This window comes from Daktulosphaira vitifoliae, unplaced genomic scaffold (assembly GCF_025091365.1).
Source record: "Daktulosphaira vitifoliae isolate Bord-2020 unplaced genomic scaffold, ASM2509136v1 Scaffold_1, whole genome shotgun sequence".
Classification (NCBI taxonomy): Eukaryota; Metazoa; Arthropoda; class Insecta; order Hemiptera; family Phylloxeridae; genus Daktulosphaira; species Daktulosphaira vitifoliae.
Window position 1 is genome coordinate 18,066,391 of NW_026099572.1, and position 20,363 is coordinate 18,086,753.

The 20,363-nt window shown below is 26.1% G+C and overlaps 1 protein-coding gene across 6 annotated transcripts in view; it reads right to left on the reverse strand.

Annotated features, from left to right (window-relative positions):
* Positions 1–1,347: 1,347 nt before the first annotated feature.
* LOC126894464 (uncharacterized) overlaps positions 1,348–20,363 on the reverse strand; it is a 39,605-nt gene continuing 20,589 nt past the window's right edge. For 2 of the 6 annotated variants that reach the window (XM_050665510.1, XM_050665508.1), the window contains exon 4: positions 1,348–1,898. In XM_050665510.1, coding sequence (XP_050521467.1) covers positions 1,363–1,898 — 536 coding nt within the window. In that variant the 3' untranslated portion in view covers positions 1,348–1,362. Of the gene's footprint in view, positions 1,899–15,091; positions 16,396–18,373; positions 19,058–20,363 lie in introns of those variants that run through there. The other 4 variants (XM_050665505.1, XM_050665507.1, XM_050665506.1 and 1 more) reach the window with 4 other exon arrangements.

Here is a 20,363-nt window from a genome sequence, read left to right on the forward strand (position 1 = left end):
AACGTTTCAGATGTTTTCTGCAAAAACGCTGTTTCTAGGGGAATTGGAGATTATAAAGGTATATATTGAACACTTTCATATAAATGTATAACTTTATATTCCCTTAAAGACAGCGCTTTGGTGGACATCATCTGAAAACTCTTTGATTCAATAAGTAAATCTCAACTTTTTAAAAAAATCTTTTACTTTAAACGTATATTTTTAAAAAGTTAATAAATTAAAATAATTTTTTTTATATAAATACCTTAGATATTTATAACCTTTAATACCTTTTCGTCTGATTTTTATTTGTTAAAAAATTCATTATTAACCTACCCATCTTAACATATGTTTTTTTAATTCAAAAGTTAACTTTTGAAAACGTTCATGAAATACTGCGTCTTTTAAAGATATTTTAGATTAAAGGTTATGTGACGTACTACAAACGTATAAAAATCTACATAACTTATTTTCCACGTGCAGATGGCCGCCGTAGTTAAAAAATAAGCTATTTTTGTTAAAATTTTCGATTAAATATTTTATAATATTAATTTTATATATCTATAATTTTTTGAAAATATGTGGATCAATAAATTTTTTTTAATCGATACATTCCCCTTTATACAGGAGGAGATAAAACTTTAAACAAACGTCTAGAAAAAAGAACTTTTTCAAGCTAACATTTAAGAATGTTCCGCAAATACTGAAACTTGTTTATATATTTCTTAAATGAAATCTTATATAATGTACTTTAATTTAAAAAAATTAATTTGTCCTCACAACTTGTCATCGTGATGAAAACTGACATTAAAGTTAGAAAAAAGTACGATTTTTGTATAAAAACTTTGAAAGTGTTTTTAAGAAATTAATTTAAACTGCATTGGCATATTAAAAATTATATATTTCAACTTATAAGTTTAAAATTAATGTCATTATATAGAAAATTTTAGGAGGATTTAAAAAATAGAATTTTTGGATTATGGTCAGGAACTTGTAGAATCACTATTTACGTAAAATATATGTATTACGTATATTTAAGTGTCATGAAAGTAAATAACATATTTTTAAGCATGTTATCAGATTTTAACATAATGTAGTAAATTATGGTGTCAAAGCTATTGTTTTAATAATTTTCACACATTTTTTTAATACCTTACAACATATTAAAATACTGAAATATTTCAACATAGCGATGACTTAAAATCTAAGTTAGACAAGTACAAAAGAATGGACAATTTTTTTTATCACTTGGAACATTTAATTTATCAAATTTATCAATTATCTATAAAATAACAATTAGTTAAATGTATATATTTTAAAGAGAAACAAATAAATTAAATTTATATATGCAAAATTCTTTGTATACAATTAAAAAAAAAAAAATTATAATTTAGTAATTTTATTAAAACCTAAATTCTCAAAATTTTCTTTGTTAACCTTCTCAATAAACACATAAAAAAACTCATACATAGTTTTATGAATATAAGTGTATTCTCTATTAATATCAATTTTCATTAAGTTATCAAATTCTATCATAAAATGCCTCAATCCACCATTCTTGTTAATTTCACAAAACCTTTTCTGAATTGAAGTTGCATAAGATATTTTAGTTGATAAATCTTTTGTAAATATTTTTATGTCATCGAGAAAATCTTTTGGTTCAAAATACATAATTTGCCCTATGAAAGAACTTGATGTCTGATATTTCCTTCTCATATCATAAAAAAAATTTCTACAAAATTCTATTTGTAACTCTATATTTGTTGGGATTTTTATTTTTTTATTACCAACTTTTGTATATCTCAGTGTCATCAAAGCAAATAACATATTTTTAAACATTTCATCAGATTTTACCATAATATCGAAAATCGTAGTTGCACAGCTATTTTTATCTTCATCTTCACAAACTTTATTAATACCTTCTAACATATTATTAAAATACTGTAATATTTCAAGATAGCGACAACTTNAAAATACTGTAATATTTCAAGATAGCGACAACTTAAAAAATGTGATACACAATGCTGTATGAATGCATAACTATTTTTATTAATCGGAATCTTTAATTGATTAATATTTATTAGATTCCAATTACTGAATTTATTTTTTACATTTATATGCTTCCAAAGTTCCCAACCTTTATGAGATAGTAAATCTTTAAATAATTCTATGCCATCATTTATTTGATACCAATTACTTGTACAATGTTTAAACCTAAAATCAAAAATAATTTACAACAAGTTAAATTAAATAATAATATATTTTAATGCATATGATATAGTCTCAAAACTCATTATTTTAATACCATTTAAGTATCGTAAAATTTACTATTTAAGCAGAAAATCAGTTAGTAACACTAGTGCTAGCAAATGACCTTTGGGTAATCCGTAGTAGCGTATAATTGGATAATGTTTTGTCTAAATAATGATCCAATATTAGTGTTCAGTGCATGGCTGTCAATATTGGATTACTACTTAGTCAAGATTAGTATGCTAATACGCTAGCATGGGTTAGCCACTGGTGACTATATTTTATTAAAATTTCATTTGGACCAATGTTTTTTAAGAAAATGTTACATTATTGTTATGTTAGCTGATTTGCTAAAAATTTGGTTACAGATCATTGACGTATTATGTATATTTAATTATTTTATATAAAATTATTTCCACCATGTCCACATACGGTTAGGCGAGACAAGTGATGAAAATTATGGGTGAGTACTCGAATGTGTATTGAATGTTGATGTAATAATATAAAACCACACTATTTAGCTTTTTCAACAGTTTATCGTACAAATCACTACCACCGAATAAATAAAAGATAAACGCTGTTGAAAACATTAAAAACGTCGATGTAGAATGTTTTAGTTTTCAAACTTTCGTCATTACAACGAAAACAGTAAGATATTAAAGAAATTTGGACTGTGTCGAGCTAAAATATCGTTTAAACATAGATTTTTCCAGTATTGATTTTCAAACACTAATACAAAAATTTAATCGTTTCGAACAGAAAAAGCCTAGTATTTGGTAAATGTCTTGGTTTTGGACAATAAAAACATTGTATTTTTTTTTGCGCATTACAAAATCTATAACCAGCAGAGATCATATTGATTTGTTATTTTTGAAAACTAATGAAACTAGCTATTATTGTAATATTTCAAACTTTTCAATGCTTGTAAACGATTGTAAAAATTGTCTTATTTTTACCAATCCAGTGTTACCGACTCGTCCAACGAAACAGCTGACGAATAGCTCAATTGTCACTCAAAAACAAGAAGTCACGAGCTACTAATTCTACTTTGTGTGAGATCACAAGTATTAATAAACAATTTATGTGAAGATTTACTAAATGGATTTGTACTATACTGTTTACTCGACACTTTTAAAAATATTGTGTAATCGTTGGTGAAAATAGGGAAACTTATATTCAACATTATGAAAAAAAAAAAACAAAATAATACCATACATGAACAAACCGGTTTCGACATTGAATCAAAATGTGAATTGTGCCCTATTCAGTTTTGTAACAAAGTAATCAATGTCAAAAATCATTGTCATTGTACGTCCCAAATTCGATCACGTATTGTGTAACAAATACAGTTTAAAATGGCGGTATCCCGATTTTTTTCAATTTTATTCATGGAATTTCCAACAGATGTTGCTTACGAAGCAGCTAGATTGTAGTTAATTTGCTGCATTAAATTGTCAGCTTGACTTTGCCTGATTATTTCCACTAGAGGATCGAATGAGAGGGGTCACTTTAATGCCAGTTAATCACATTTCTAATAAATGATGTCAAATGAAATAACAAATAAACAAATATACTATTAATTTTGCAATGAATTTTTCAATTTAAAAACAAAAATTTTATCAACACATAGTAAAATTACAAAAATAGAAATTATTGTGAAATTTAACTGATTTGCATCAAAACGTTTTCTATGTTAATAATTATATTATTCTCAGATATAATTTTTACTTATCATTTATGTCAAGACCTTACTGTATTGTTTTCATAATCTTGATTGAACGAAATTATAGCATTCTCACCTAATGTCCATTCATTAAAATAAAAGGCAATCATAAAATAACATACTAATTTTTAAAAAAATAATATCCTTATTTCATTTATTGAAATTATAAATATATGATATCACGGTAATAATTTTCATAATTGGTCAAATGTTTAGTGTAAAGTAGTTAAAAAATAACATTATTTTTAAAAAATTAACAAAAAATTTTAGCTTTAATTTTGAATAAACCCAGCACAGTGGAGTCGCGGCATAGTGAGGACGTTGCATAGTTGGGTCCAGTATAGATTTAATCTGACAGTGATTAAAATCACTATCATAAGAAACGCTTCGATGCAAATCAGTAGATAGTGTTTAATTCTAAGAAATTGGTGGATAATTACAAAAGCTACATTATCTGCTAGTTTCTTATTAATACCCTGATTAAGATNTTATGGATAATTACAAAAGCAACATCAAGTTCTATTTCCGTAATTATACCCAGATAAGTAATTCTTTTAATTATATATTATATAATTTTTTTAATTAATTGTTCTCAAATTATTATTGATTTTGATTTTTAATATGTTAAAAGTAATCATTTTGAGCCTACTTTTTTTTGTTCTTTAAAGTGAAAGTTTTAATAATAAAAAAATGAATTTATTACCATAACTTTTAGCTCAACTTGCAAGTTTGAAATTGACATTATTAAATAGAAAAAAATGAAAGTATTAAGATTAATATGCAATTAGGAAATTTTATAATTACTATTTACAGTACATTTATCAGAAAAATTTGATTTTTTTGCATTTTTATCGTAATATATAATTGAAATAGAAATAATAGTAATCATTTCCTAATAACTTTTGGTGTTTAAAAAGATTCTGCAATTGAAATATTCAGAACTTAATTAATTTTAATGATTTACTTTAACTAAATAAACCAATCACAAACAAAGTTGTTAAAAAAATTTACTCAATTAAGCGTATTATATAATTTGATTATAATTGTAAAAATCCATCGTTAAATTCAGGTGAAACTAAAAATCATTTTTTTTTTTAATTTATGAATTATATAAGAACATATTACAAAATAATTTGGAAAATTATAGACTGGTAGTAGCACACACAAATAGGGATAAAAAATTAATAAATTACAAAGTAAAATTATTTACTTTTGTAGTTGAATACTTTTATCATATCAAATCTAATTCGACAATAAATACTTAAAGATAATTAGAAATTAATGATTTTAATTGTTTGTATGGAAAAAGCTGGTTAAGCTACTTTTTATTTGAATAAGGAATATATTTCGATTTTTAAAATTAATACGAATTGTAATTATTTGACGTTACGTTTAAAAATGTAGGTATAGTGAGGGTTGGCAAAATAAATCGTAGCCACAAAAGGAACCACATAGTAAAATAATAATAACATGAATATAAATTTCTTCTCGCGAGGGGAGATTATAATGATAGGATCCTTTATATTTATTGAAGTTATTGAATCTAAATGAGATAAATATCAAATAATTTGAAAATTTTATTCCAACTCAAAAAAAATGCAAAATATTAATTGCCACTGGGATTTGAACCTCGTACCCTAAGCGTGTACGACAGAGTTGTTACAACTTTGGCAACTGTTTGTTGCTTTCGTGACACGAAAAAATTGGTTATTTAAGCTAATTCAAATTTAAAAATTACTTTTTCGACTTTAAAAAAGTAAAAAATGTTAATAAGTATAATATCTTATGTCTTATGAACTTTATTCTATGTCAATTAAATTACATGATATTCATGAAAGTCAGTGTATTCCCCTAATAAGATATTTTAAAATAAAATAAAATACAAAACTAGAATTTTAATACAAAAATAGCATATTTTTGAATACGGTAGCCATTTGCGCAAATTTTTTTGTCGGGACAAATTTTTTTTAATTTAATAGTACATGACATATTTAGCTTTAATTTGACATATGTTTAAAGGACGCAGTATTTCCGGAACATTTTCAAAAGTTAAGTTGCAAAATTTCTATTTTTTATACAATATTTCAAGTTTTGAACGCACCCTATATATGGGAAAATTGTCCAATTTTAATAAAAAGTATGTCAAATGAAAGATGTACTTATAATGTATTTAGAAAAAAAAATTTGAGCTGATAAATACATTTTTCGAAAAATTATAGCATTTTTAAGTTGAAAATTTAAAATCGAAAATCGTAACACAGAAATAGCATTTTCTTAACTACGGCAGCCGTTTTCATGCAAAAGATAAAGTGTCGGGACAAATTTTTTTTTTCATTTTGTAGTACATAAAATAAGCTTTAATATGGTATATGTTTAAAAGACGCAGTATTTTCGGAACATTTTCAAAAATTAAGTTAAAAAAGTTAATTTTTGTAAAAAAGTTGCTATTTTAATTGGGTGGCCAATGAGCAGGTTAAGTGTTAAATTTTCAAATAAATTATATTAAATGAAAGGGATATATCTAAGGTTTTAGTATAAAATAAAATTGTGTTGATTTGTTTATTTTTGAAAATGTTATGGAAGTTTTAAGAAAAAAAAGTGAAAAAAATGACAAAATTTATCGATTTTTAATTTTGTAATTTGTTTTGAGATTTCCCCTATTTGCGGGGAACGAGGGGAAATTTTTAAATTTTTAAGGGTAATGTCTTCAACTAGGTACGATTTGTGATCTTTTAACGTATTGTTGAAAGAAATCGGTACAGTTGAGGAAAAAAAATGACAGACACAAAAAAAAAAAAATAAACAGATCATGGTAAAATTAATACCTTCTCAGCTTCGCATCGAAGCTAATATTTCATATGACATAGTTAAGGAAACATTCTATATAGTATTAGTTTGAAACTAATCAATACTACACAGAACGTATATTAAACATTCTTAACATTAAAAAAAAATTACTTGAATGAATTAGTTCCAATTAGTTGTTCAAAGCCAAGGTTTGAAAAATTATTTTNTAAGTTGTTCAAAGCCAAGATTTAAAAAATTATTTTCAATTATTTGAGTCATGTAACAATTGACTTCATTATAAATATTATTGACATTATCACTTGAATTATCTACTGATTTATTCATTTGATTTATATTGAATACAGTTACTAAATCTGTTGGAATATTGCTTACATGATTTGGACCACAAACTTTTCTATTTTTATAGAGATTAAATATAATCCTTTCGGCTTCTTTGTGAAATTCAATAATTTCCTCATAATAATCAGAAAAATATAGATTAATGTTAGAATATAGTTGAACTATCATACAAACACGATTGTAAAAGAATTGAATTTCATTTTCAATACATTTTGAATTGATTAAAGAAGAGTTTATTATTCTTAAATCTATTTGATTAATGTACCTTGCCGCATCTAATATTTTCGAAAATGTAGTTATTGAGTTTTTAACAATGTCAAGTATCCGATTTAAACAGTGTTCAAATTGGTCTATTTGATTGTTATATTTTTCCTCTTGACATTTATCCAAAATCACGCCTAACATAACATTAAAATTTTCCATTACAATAGTGTATTGACAATTTAGTAGATGAGTTATGCATGACATTTTTTCTAAATAATTATCTTTATTGACAGAGTCTTTAGTTATACAGGAGGTGTTTATTGCACATTCAAATTGTTGAAATTGTAAGTGTTCCATTGTTTTCCATCCAGATTGTTTACAAATATGATCTAAAGAAGAAATTAAATATGATTTGAAAAGTTCTTTATTGATTTCTTGAAGGCTTGTCTGGGGGAATACCTCAGACAAATACCAAAAATTAATTGACATAAATAAAAAATATTTCTTGATCATTTTTAAATATAATTTTTTTATAAAAATATAATTAATTTAGTATAGTGTAATTTAATGTATTATTATATTAACGTTAAAAACTTTTGTGTGATCTTTATATGTTTTGAAAACGTTTGTAGGACACATTATTTTCATAATGTTTTTTAAAAATACTTGTGTAAATTTAAAATTGCTAATATTATTACTTATAATTCTGTTATACTTATTATTTATTAATACTAGTATTTTTAAGTCTCATAAATTTTCTTTAGCATTATTTATTAAGGTAAAACTAATGTTATATACATAAAATATTTTAGTTTTCTATGGCATCGCAATTGATATTGTGTATATTTTAGAATATAACAATTATACATTTTATATTATATATAATATAATAAATATGAAAATATCTAATTTTCTATAGATAACGTTACACAGGTTAATAGTAATTTTTTTTAAAACAATTTTTAAACGAATCCTCGATGGAATATTAAAGCTCATTTCAAATCTGGTTTTAGATTTTTTCTATTGCATTTAGTTTGTTTGATATTAACCAATTAGTATTTCAGCGATAATTAAAAAGTAATAAAATTAATGTATACCAACCGTTTACATATAGAAGATAAGTTTTCGGGAAATTTTTTTTTACTTATATTATGTAACATAATTTTTCTATAGATTCTTCATTATATATGTACTGAAGCGTTAATAATATCTTTACAAGAATAATTTATTTCACATACTATTTGTTTCAAAATAAATACATAATTTCGACCTGATGTCCGACTTAAGCATACTTCAAATGAGAGTACACTATACATTGAACAATCAGGCTAGGAGCGATGGCGTCCTTCTTGTCAAATTCTGTGGTTTTGTCGTACCAACTGGTGTGAGTTAGTTAACATAGTCTAACGAAGTCTAACGAAGTTAGACTATGCGCTTCGCTATGTCGTTGTAGAGTTATTTCCACGCGAAATTTCCATTATGTAAAATTAGAAAAAGGAAAAAGAGTTTTTAAAGATGGCAAAAAGATACTTTTGTAAAGAAGCGCACACAATATATTGTTGTTCGAATTTCTTAATGAATACATAGAACTAGGACACATGGAAAGTATTAAGTCTGAGGAAAAAACACTAGATGGGCGTTGTTATTACATTCTCCACCACGCTCGGTATAAACCTAGTAACAGTACAACAAAATTAAACGTCGCGTTTGATGCGTTTAAGAGTGACACCGGAGTCAGTTTGAATGAAGTTCTATTAAAGGGTCCGTCTGTTCAAGATGACTTATTTCATATTATGACACGTTTTCGAGTTCATAAATATGTGTCTAACGGCTGATAATGCTAAGACACTTCCGCAGATTTAGTTTTCAAAAAGTAATCGCGATTTATGGCATGAGGATACATTCATTATAACTTCATCCTTTCAAGCGGTTGAGTGTCTTATAAGAATAGCTGAACAAAATTTTAGCTAATTTCCAGAAGCGTGTCAAGCACTCGCATAAAATTTTTTTATGGAATACTTTTTACGCGGTAGTGATACTATTCAAGAAGCATTACATCTACGTATTACGTTAACTACCATTTTGGCTAAATATGGGTTTGTGGTATGTCAATGGTCAAGCAATAACGACAGTCTAGTAGCAGGCGATAAGGCGCCTGATTGTCACTCAGAAGACATCCGACGAACGAGTCAGAAGTTCAAAAAGTATTAGGCATGTACTGGGATCGAAATCAAGACACGTTTAAAAACCGCGTGCATTCGCATAACACAAATATGGCAATAACAAAGAGACAGGTTTTACTTTAAATCGCCTCAGTTTATGATCCACTTGGTTTTATAAGTCTATTTGAGTGTTCCTTTAATTAATATTTAAAAGGAGAACACTACAAGAGTGATATGAGTAGAAAGATATAATAAAGAAAATTGTGAAAGAATAGTTATCTATTTATATTTCTATGTAAATATATTATACAAACATCAAATATCCCTAAACCTGATGTTAGTAAAACTTAACTAAAGATTGAAATACATCCACGAATTACAAATAAAATGTACAATAAATGTGACCTGTATGTCCACTGATAACAGCAACCTTGATTGTGATTAGATTGTGACTTACAGATGACAGTACAGAATTTGTTTTAAAGTGTGGTAGTGAAAGCAACTCGTCAAAACGGTAGCGTATTTTGGATTGCTCTTTGTATTTGGAACAACCCGCGTCCGAAACTATGTGTGTATAGACTTCTTTTAGTAATTGCTCAAAAGAACAAAAATAAAAACGATAATATACCGTTTAGTTTGTATCAACGATACCTGACCGTGTGTTTAATTACAACTAATAAAGGCTCGTATTGACGGGGCGGTCTCTACAAAATTACATATGACTGTGTACGCAACAAAGTCCTATTATCGTAAAAATGAAAATAATGATGTTTAAAGGGCGAATGGAACGATAGATTGCCTAGTGAGTACGTTCTGAATGGGAAGTATACCGTAATCGATTAGAAACTGTAAACTATTTGTCAATCGATAGGTACTTGTTTGTTGCTGGCAAAATTGTTAATGTACAGTTATACGGATTCCACCGACGCTTCCGTAGAAGTCTACGGAGAGCGTTTATATTTTAGAGCGACAAACGACCGCGTACAGACTAGTGTGCGATTATTATGCGTATCGCCATTAAAAACCTTAAAAATACCACGGCTGGAACTTCTCGCTGCATTACTTTTGGCTCGATTAATGTCAAGCTACGCACCCAATCTTCAAATCACAATCAATGAAAAATATTATTGGTGTGACTCACAAGTGGTATTGGCTAGGATAGTCGCACCATCATCTCGTTGAAAAACTTTTGTTGGTCATGGACTGAGTGAAATACAAGAAATAATTAATGTTTATCAGTGGCATTACATTGGGTCGATAGACAACCCGGCTGATATTGTATCTAGTAATGTGCAAATTCCCAGGAATTTTATGATGGGAAATCCCTTGAGAAATTTTCCGGAGCATTCCTTATACTGGGAATTTATCGGGAATATTATAATTTTATTAAATTTTGTTTCAATATTTAACTAAACTTATAACTGTAAATGGTCCATGGCCTATATTTTATACACAAAAATATTATTGGAGAAATGTAAGACATTTGTGTAACAATTAGTAGAATTATTCTAAAAATATTTTATTTGATTAGGATTTAGGTACCTATAAATTTATCAATATAATGAAATTATGTACTAAAGGTTCAGTTGTTGATGCAAAGAATTGACTATAAGTAATTATTTAAACTGCTTGTATATATTTACATTAAACTAAATATGAAATTTTATGTTGAAACATTAGGAATTTTAAATATTTTATAACTAATTATAATTTTTGATTCTGTTATACTTTTCACTGTTTATATTTCAAATTAACTGTATGCTATGAATCATTTTATAGGCATCATAGTCTATGATGCCTATAAAATGCTTAAACAAGTTACGAAATTTAATACGTTATTTTTTGTTCACATTTTCCAGGTTTTTCAAAAGTAATAAAAGCAAAGGATAACTTTATTAACATAAATGTTTACTTATAAATGTAAATAACAACAAGATAACTTATTTCTTTTTGTTTTAAATACTCATTAAAGAAATCATTGTCACTGTCACTAGGACACCACTCTTCATCGTCGGACGAAATTAAACCATCAATTGACATTGAATTTTCATCTGACACAATTGATATATTAAGTGTATTTTTATCCATTTCATTAGGTTCACGGGGTTCGCCTTCATAATTAACATAAGTAACTTTTTTATTCTATTCTATATTTTGTCTCCAATAATGGGCAACAAAAGTTATTTTTGAAGCATTTGATGTTGTTAAACGGTTCCTTTTTTTGTGTGAATATTTGAGAATGTGCTAAATGAACGTTCAGTGGCTGCTAATGTAGCAGGAACAATTAATATTTTTTTTGCAATAATACATAAATGAGTACTTGAACAAAAACTATTCCACCATGTTAAAGGACTTATTTTCTCCACACATTTCCAAATAAAATTATTGCTCCATATATCTTGTCGAGATCTGTAATTTGCTATATCAGCTGTATTTGAGCACCATCCATTTTAAGAGAATCAGTCATATTATTTTGTATAGATATCATTTGATCAATAAACTCAATAGCTTTTAATACTTCTGAATTTGATAAATTACACCCTTGAGTTTTGGGATCCAACAAAGATGCAGCTAAGTGTAGAGGTTTAATAGTATTTNTTCAGCCAAGTGTAGAGGTTTAATAGTATTTAAATGTCTTTCTTTAAACTTATTCAGTATTATTTGCACTTTTTTAGTAGAAATAATCAGTGATTCTGAGATATAACTACAAAAAGTATTTTGAATTTCATAAAAAGCATCAAATACATGATTAATTATATTGCTGTCCCCTTCTAAAATTGTAATCCATTTTACAATAGGGTTAAGTAAATTAATAAGTTTATCGATTTTAGTCCAAAATACAGCATCATCTAAAATTAATTTGTTTCTGTTTATTCCTATCATAGAAGAGCCAACAGCATGAACAGCTAATGTTTGTAATGATAATTTACATTCTTTCATTGAAGTTAACTAGTCTTTCGTTAAAATAAGATCAACAATTCGAATATTTTTATCTGCCGGTATTTTAAAAGTATTTTGAAAAGTAAAATAACAAATAAAATAACTGTGAAAAACGATACTACTATAATCAATTTTAATCTAAGCCCTAATATATTGCTTATCAATAATATGTTGATAAACATATCAGTGTAATCAAGATATAAATACAATAACGTTGTCTCTTTCACTAGCACTGCCATACTTTAGTAATTATAATAAATAAAATGTATTAGTTCTTATTAAAGAAATATTCCCGAGTGGTANACAATGTATTAGTTGTTATTAAAGAAATATTCCCGAGTGGTAATAGAATATTTCCGGAATATTCTTCATTCCCAGGAACGTTCCCTGGGGAATATTTCTTGTGGCACATCACTAATTGTATCACAGAGATGCGATCCAACTAAAATGGAGAAAATCTACTTTGGTGTTATCGACCAGACTTTCTACTTAAATGCTCAATATTTTTGTCTGTAGTAAAGTATAATATTAGTCAAATACAACCAGATTCAATTATAAAAAAACGTAAGCAGCACAACCCGGTGTTATTTCAATTGTCGAATATGATATTTTAGTAAAACCAATACCTTCTCAGCTTCGCATCGAAGCTAAAAAACGTAAGCAGCACAACCCGGTGTTATTTCAATTGTCGAATATGATATTTCTTTATTCAGTTGATATTCGCGTTTAAGTAAATTATTACGGTTAGGGAGGGGCGTATTTTCGCCGTTGGCGTTTATATAGTAATATAGTACTGTCAGCATCACGTTATCGTAAATCAAACATGTAGGCCTATTTGATTAAATGAGATAAATAATAATTGCACAATGAAATCAGTACGTTGAAAAAACTAGGCGAAATAAGCAGCAAAAGTAAATTACTAAAACTGAGTCCATTTTTGAACATATCACACTTGATATTCTTCGTAAAAATCCTATGCTACTTTCAGCAAAATGTCCGTTTACTAAACTTATATTTGTACAACTCATGTAGAGACAGTTCATGGAGGACCATGCAAATATACCTGTTGTGAGATGAGCGGGAATATTATTATAAAATAAATTTTAATCGTACGCTAAGATATGTATAAATTTATTATTAATAACATAATATTCATAAATCAAAGACAGTGATATAATTATTAATTTATTTCGTAAATTAAAGATAAAAATATAGGCGATAGACACTATTTACACCAGCGGTATACCAATATATATATGCCGTAACAATATCCAATCAATAGAGAATAATAATTAGTTAATTTCATATATTTAATATGTTACGAATAAATTTAATTCTATTAACAATATATTTGAATACAATTGAATTTATTCTAGTAAAATTATGAATTATATTAATATTGCTTAAATTGCGTTTTAGATCACTATGCAAAATATGGTTTTCATGCCCCTGAATATTCCAGTATTAAAAAAGTCTTAGGGGAGGGGGGTATTTTCGCCGTTGGCGTTTATATAGTAATATAGTACTGTCAGCATCACGTTATCGTAAATCAAACATGTAGTCCTATTTGATTAAATGAGATAAATAATAATTGCACAATGAAATCAGTACATTGAAAAAACTAGGCGAAATAAGCAGCAAAAGTAAATTACTAAAACTGAGTCCATTTTTGAACATAAGAGGTTTCGTCTGAGTAGGCAGTACACTCAAGAACGCTATCACACTTGATAATCTTTGTAAAAATCCTATGCTACTTTCAGCAAAATGTCCGTTTACTAAACTTATATTTGTACAACTCATGTAGAGACAGTTCATGGAGGACCATGCAAATATACCTGTTGTGAGATGAGCGGGAATATTATTATAAAATAAATTTTAATCGTACGCTAAGATATGTATAAATTTATTATTAATAACATAATATTCATAAATCAAAGACAGTGATATAATTATTAATTTATTTCGTAACTTAAAGAACGGCAATTTACTAATATTAAAGATAAAAATATAGGCGATAGACACTATTTACACCAGCGGTATACCAATATATATATGCCGTAACAATATCCAATCAATAGAGAATAATAATTAGTTAATTTCATATATTTAATATGTTATGAATAAATTTAATTCTATTAACAATATATTTGAATACAATTGAATTTATTCTAGTAAAATTATGAATTATATTAATATTGCTTAAATTGCGTTTTAGATCACTATGCAAAATATGGTTTTCATGCCCCTGAATATTCCAGTATTAAAAAAGTCTTAGGGGAGGGGGGTATTTTCGCCGTTGGCGTTTATATAGTAATATAGTACTGTCAGCATCACGTTATCGTAAATCAAACATGTAGTCCTATTTGATTAAATGAGATAAATAATAATTGCACAATGAAATCAGTACATTGAAAAAACTAGGCGAAATAAGCAGCAAAAGTAAATTACTAAAACTGAGTCCATTTTTGAACATAAGAGGTTTCGTCTGAGTAGGCAGTACACTCAAGAACGCTATCACACTTGATAATCTTTGTAAAAATCCTATGCTACTTTCAGCAAAATGTCCGTTTACTAAACTTATATTTGTACAACTCATGTAGAGACAGTTCATGGAGGACCATGCAAATATACCTGTTGTGAGATGAGCGGGAATATTATTATAAAATAAATTTTAATCGTACGCTAAGATATGTATAAATTTATTATTAATAACATAATATTCATAAATCAAAGACAGTGATATAATTATTAATTTATTTCGTAACTTAAAGAACGGCAATTTACTAATATTAAAGATAAAAATATAGGCGATAGACACTATTTACACCAGCGGTATACCAATATATATATGCCGTAACAATATCCAATCAATAGAGAATAATAATTAGTTAATTTCATATATTTAATATGTTACGAATAAATTTAATTCTATTAACAATTTATTTGAATACAATTGAATTTATTTTAATAAAATTATGAATTATATTAATATTGCTTAAATTGCGTTTTAGATCACTATGCAAAATATGGTTTCCATGTCCTTGAATATTCCAGAATTAAAAAAGTCTTGGGGTTTTTTTATATATTCAATAAACAAAAAAATAACTATTAGTTAAATGAATATATTTTAAGAAAGAAACAAATAAATTAAATGCAAAATTATTCGAATGAAATTAAAAAAAAAAAAATTATATTTATATTATTTTTATTTTATTAAAACCTAAATTCTCATAAGTTTCTTTATTAATCTTCTCAATAAAGTTATTGAAAATCACATACATGGTTTTATGAATATCGGTGTATTCATTAAAAAAATTAATATTAATTAAGTTATAAAATTTTATCATCAAATCATACAAATCAGAATCCTTTTCAATTACACAATACTTCATCTGATATTGAGATGTATGAAAGAATTTAGTTGATAAATCTTTTGTAAACATTTTTATGTCTTCGAGAAATTCTTTTGGTTCAGAATACGTAATTTGCCCAATGAAAGAACTTGATGACCAATATTTCCTTCTCATATTATAAATAAAATTTCTACAAAATTCTATTTGTAACTCTATATTTGTTGCGGTATTGCGTTTTTCATTACTAACTTTCGTATATCTCAATGTCATCAAAGCAAATAACATATTTTTAAACATTTCATCAGATTTTACCATAATATCGAAAAGCGTAGTTGCACAGCTATTTTTATTTTCGTCTTGACAAACTTTATTAATACATTCTAACATACTAATAAAATATTGAAATATTTCAATACAACGGCATTTTAAAAACTCTATAGTGCAAGTCCGTATGTATGAATAATTAATGCCATTAATTGGAACATTTAATTGATCAATATTTATTTGATTCCATTTACTGAATTTATTTTTCACATTTATATGCTTCCAAAGTTTCCAACCTTTATGAGATAATAGAATTTCATATAATTGTAAGCCAACACTTTTTACATACTTTGTATATGTATAATATGTAAACCTAAAATTAAAATAATTTACGGCAATTTAATAATAATATATTTTAATGCACATGATAAATTCTAAAAATTCAATATTTGAATATTCTTATGTTTCGTAAAAGTTACTATTGAAGTATAATTTTCTGTTAAGTATCAGTACTAGAAACTGACCATCCTATACTAGTGTAGTACAGGTTGACGTCTTGTCTATGTACTGGTCCATTAAAGGCGGTCAAAAAAAGATTCTCAAAAAGATTATTAGACTACTTGAAGAAGTATTAACTATAATACTAAATATATATCTAATTAAATTTCTTACAAACTAGAGAAGTAAGAAGTCTATGTAATTCATGAGCATATTTTAGTACAGAGTAATTCCTGAACTAATCCACATAAATATTTTCAAATATAAGTATATAATATATAAAAATGTGTATAATATAGAAATATATCTTAAAGTAAAGTTTTGTAATATACTTTATTATGGAAAAAAAAATTCGGACTTTATTTTGTCTTCACTTTAAAAATGGCTACCGAATGATATTTTTGTGTGAAAATTCTCGATTTTATATTTTACATTTTTTACTTTAAAATGCTATAACTTTTTAAAAAATGTATGGATCAATATAATTTTTTTTTATGGAAGCATGATGTCTTAAACTATACCAAATGATGGTATATTTTTTTTTAAATCTGATCGTTATAATATTTTTTGTTATTTATTTTCTTTTTATCGATATTTTAATACCATTTTAAAAGTGATCTTTTGATATTCTTTCAAACTATATTAAGGATAGAAACCAATTGAGGAGAGAGTAAGCAATAGAAGGTTGTAGAGGTGATAATAAAAAAACCCAGCACAGAGGGGTCGCAGTACATTGGTGACGTGGCATAGTTGGATTATGTATAATGATATCTGACAGTGATTAAAATCACTATCATAAAAAACGCTTCGATGCAAATCTATAGATAGTGTTTCTTTTAAAAAATTGGTAGATTATTCCAAATGCTACACGATTTCCTATATCCTTATTTATATCCTGATTACAAGTTTTACGATTTATAAGTGTAATATATGAATAAATATTTATTATAGCAGTTAAATATAGTATGAAATTGATATTTAGTAATTTTATTTTGTAATTTTTTACTAAAATCGTATTTTTAATTTTCGACTTTGAGGTCCGTTTCACTATAAAAACAAAATTAAATCCAAATTTTTTTTTTTTTTCATATTAAAGTGTTTTAATTTTTTAGTCTTTAAATCTCTAGGTGTAATTAAAAACTAATTTTAATTAAATAGAAATTATGTTTATTCTATTATACAAGAAAGCACACTTTACTTTTTATTTAAATTAAAAAACAACAACTTATTTATTATCAATGCTAACATTATAAAAGCAGTGTTACCACTGCAACATTAAAGTATATTACATGAGCTCCAATTAAAAATATATATAGAAGTGTCAGTATTTCCGGAACACTTTCAAAAATTAGGTTGAAAAGTCATTTTTACAAAAAATTCAGGTAAAATTTATAAAAAAAATATGTAAAATGATATTTTAATCCAATCTTAAAAATCTTTAAAAAAAATTTAATTTTTTTGATAATTTTTAAAAAAGTTATGGCTGTTTAAAATGTCAAAAAGTAGCGATTTTTAAAATTGTAATTTTTTCGGAGGTTTCCCCCATTTACGAGGAACGAGGGAAATTTTTTCGATTTTAGAGGGTAATATATTCGACTATTTACGATTTGTGATCTTTTGACGTATTGTTGAAAGAAATCGGTTCGGTGAGAGCTGAGAAAAAGTGGTAACAAACACACAAAAATAAAACACATCATAGTGAAATTAATACCTTCTCAACTTTGCATCGAAGCTAAAATAATATAAAACTTTAATATTTTTGAAAATATTTCATGTGGCGTAGTCATTCATTCTGTAAAGTATTAGTCATTCTAAATATTTAAAAGTATTACTATATTATATATAAACATTACTTGAATGAATTAGTTCCAATTATTTTTTCAAAGCCAAGGTTTAAAAAATTATTTTCAATTACTTTAGCCATATAAGAACTGACTTCATTGTATATAATGTCGACATAATCATATAAATTATTTACTGATTTATTAATTTGGTCTATGTTCAATACAGTTACTAAATCAGTTGAAATTGTATTTTTATGATCTGGACCACAAACTTTTCTAGTTTCATAAAGATAAAGTATCGTGTTTTCTGTTTCATTGTAAAGTTCATTTATTTGTTCGAATAAATCGAAAATGTAGTATTTTTTTTGTGTGATACTATAGTCAGAATACTGCTGAACTATCTTAGTTGCATTATTGTAAAACAATTCAATTTCATATTCAATGCATTTTGGATTGATTAAAGAAGAGTTTATTATTCTTAAATCTATTTGGTTAATGTATCTTGCCGCATCTAACATTTTCGAAAACGTCGTTATTGAGCTTTTAAAAATGCCAAGTATCCGATTTAGACAGTGTCCTAATTGGTCCATTTGATTGTTATATTTTTCCTCTTGGCATTTATCCAAAATTACGCCTAACCTAACATTAAATTTTTCCATTACAAAAGTATATTGACAATTTAGTAGATGAGTTATGCATGACATTTTTTCTAAATAATTATCTTTATTGACAGAGTCTTTAGTTATACAGGAGGTGTTTATTGCACATTCAAATTGTTGAAATTGTAAGTGTTCCATTGTTTTCCATCCAGATTGTTTACAAATATGATCTAAAGAAGAAATTAAATATGATTTGAAATTTTCTTTATTGATTTCTTGAAGGCTTGTCTGGGGGAATACCTCAGACAAATACCAAAAATTAATTGACATAAATAAAAAATATTTCTTGATCATTTTTAAATATAAATTTTTTATAAAAATATAATTAATTTAGTATAGTGTAATTTAATGTATTATTATATTAACGTTAAAAACTTTTGATGTGTGATCTTTATATGTTTTAAAATGTTTGTACAATATAGTATTTTCATAAAGTTTATTAAAAAAACTTGTGTAAATTCAAATTATTAAATTTATTACTTGTAATTCTGTTATACAAATGGTATTTTTAATGCTCATAAATATACTCTAGCATTATTTATTAAGCTTAAACTAATTTTATTTGCATACACATAATAATAAAATTCATAGTGTAACATAAATTAATCTAAATTTAGGAATAGTCCAAAATATTGGGGATAGTAAAGTTGATATAAGGACTTGTTGATTTAAAAAAATATAGTTATGATTGCTAAATTTTTATAAAAAATGTTTAAATATATCACCAAACAAAGATCGAATTTTATAAAAAAAATTTAAATTTAAATATTTGTTATAAATTGCTTTCATACATTATTTGGAAGAAAAATTAGTATAGGTGTTGTTTACGGCATATGGTTTCAAATAAAGATTATTAATATATTATTAATAAAGATAAAAAATTATTTTTTTGCAATTCTTAAATTTAACACAAATAAATTAAAAATTTTTAGTCTTACTTAATTTAAGAAAGTAGTGATAAATCAGAATAACATGTACCTAAAAGTAAACAAATTCTGATTATTTTTTTCAATTAATCAAGTGGTTTATAATAAGTTAATTCTCCTACATTTTCTAATATATATCTAATATATATCTTGACGGATTCGAATAAAAAAAATGTTTCTTCGAGGTTTTTAACTATCTGTTATGTGTCTGGGTTCCGAGATAGAATAGGCCAAATAGTATTCAGTTGTTGTTGTTAAAAGCGATTAAAAAAGAGTGCAGCTTTCTTAATATTGGCTGAAAGTAGAGAACTTAATGTTCGGTATAGTTGCATACCAAAAATTCCCGCAGGGGAATCCACAAGGATTACGGGCCTAGCAACTCCGCGGACCCAAGTTATTTCAGTGGGGGTGGCTACACGTACACTGCTCTTAACCGGTCATGACTTTGGTTAATTGGGACCGGTAGGCATGGGC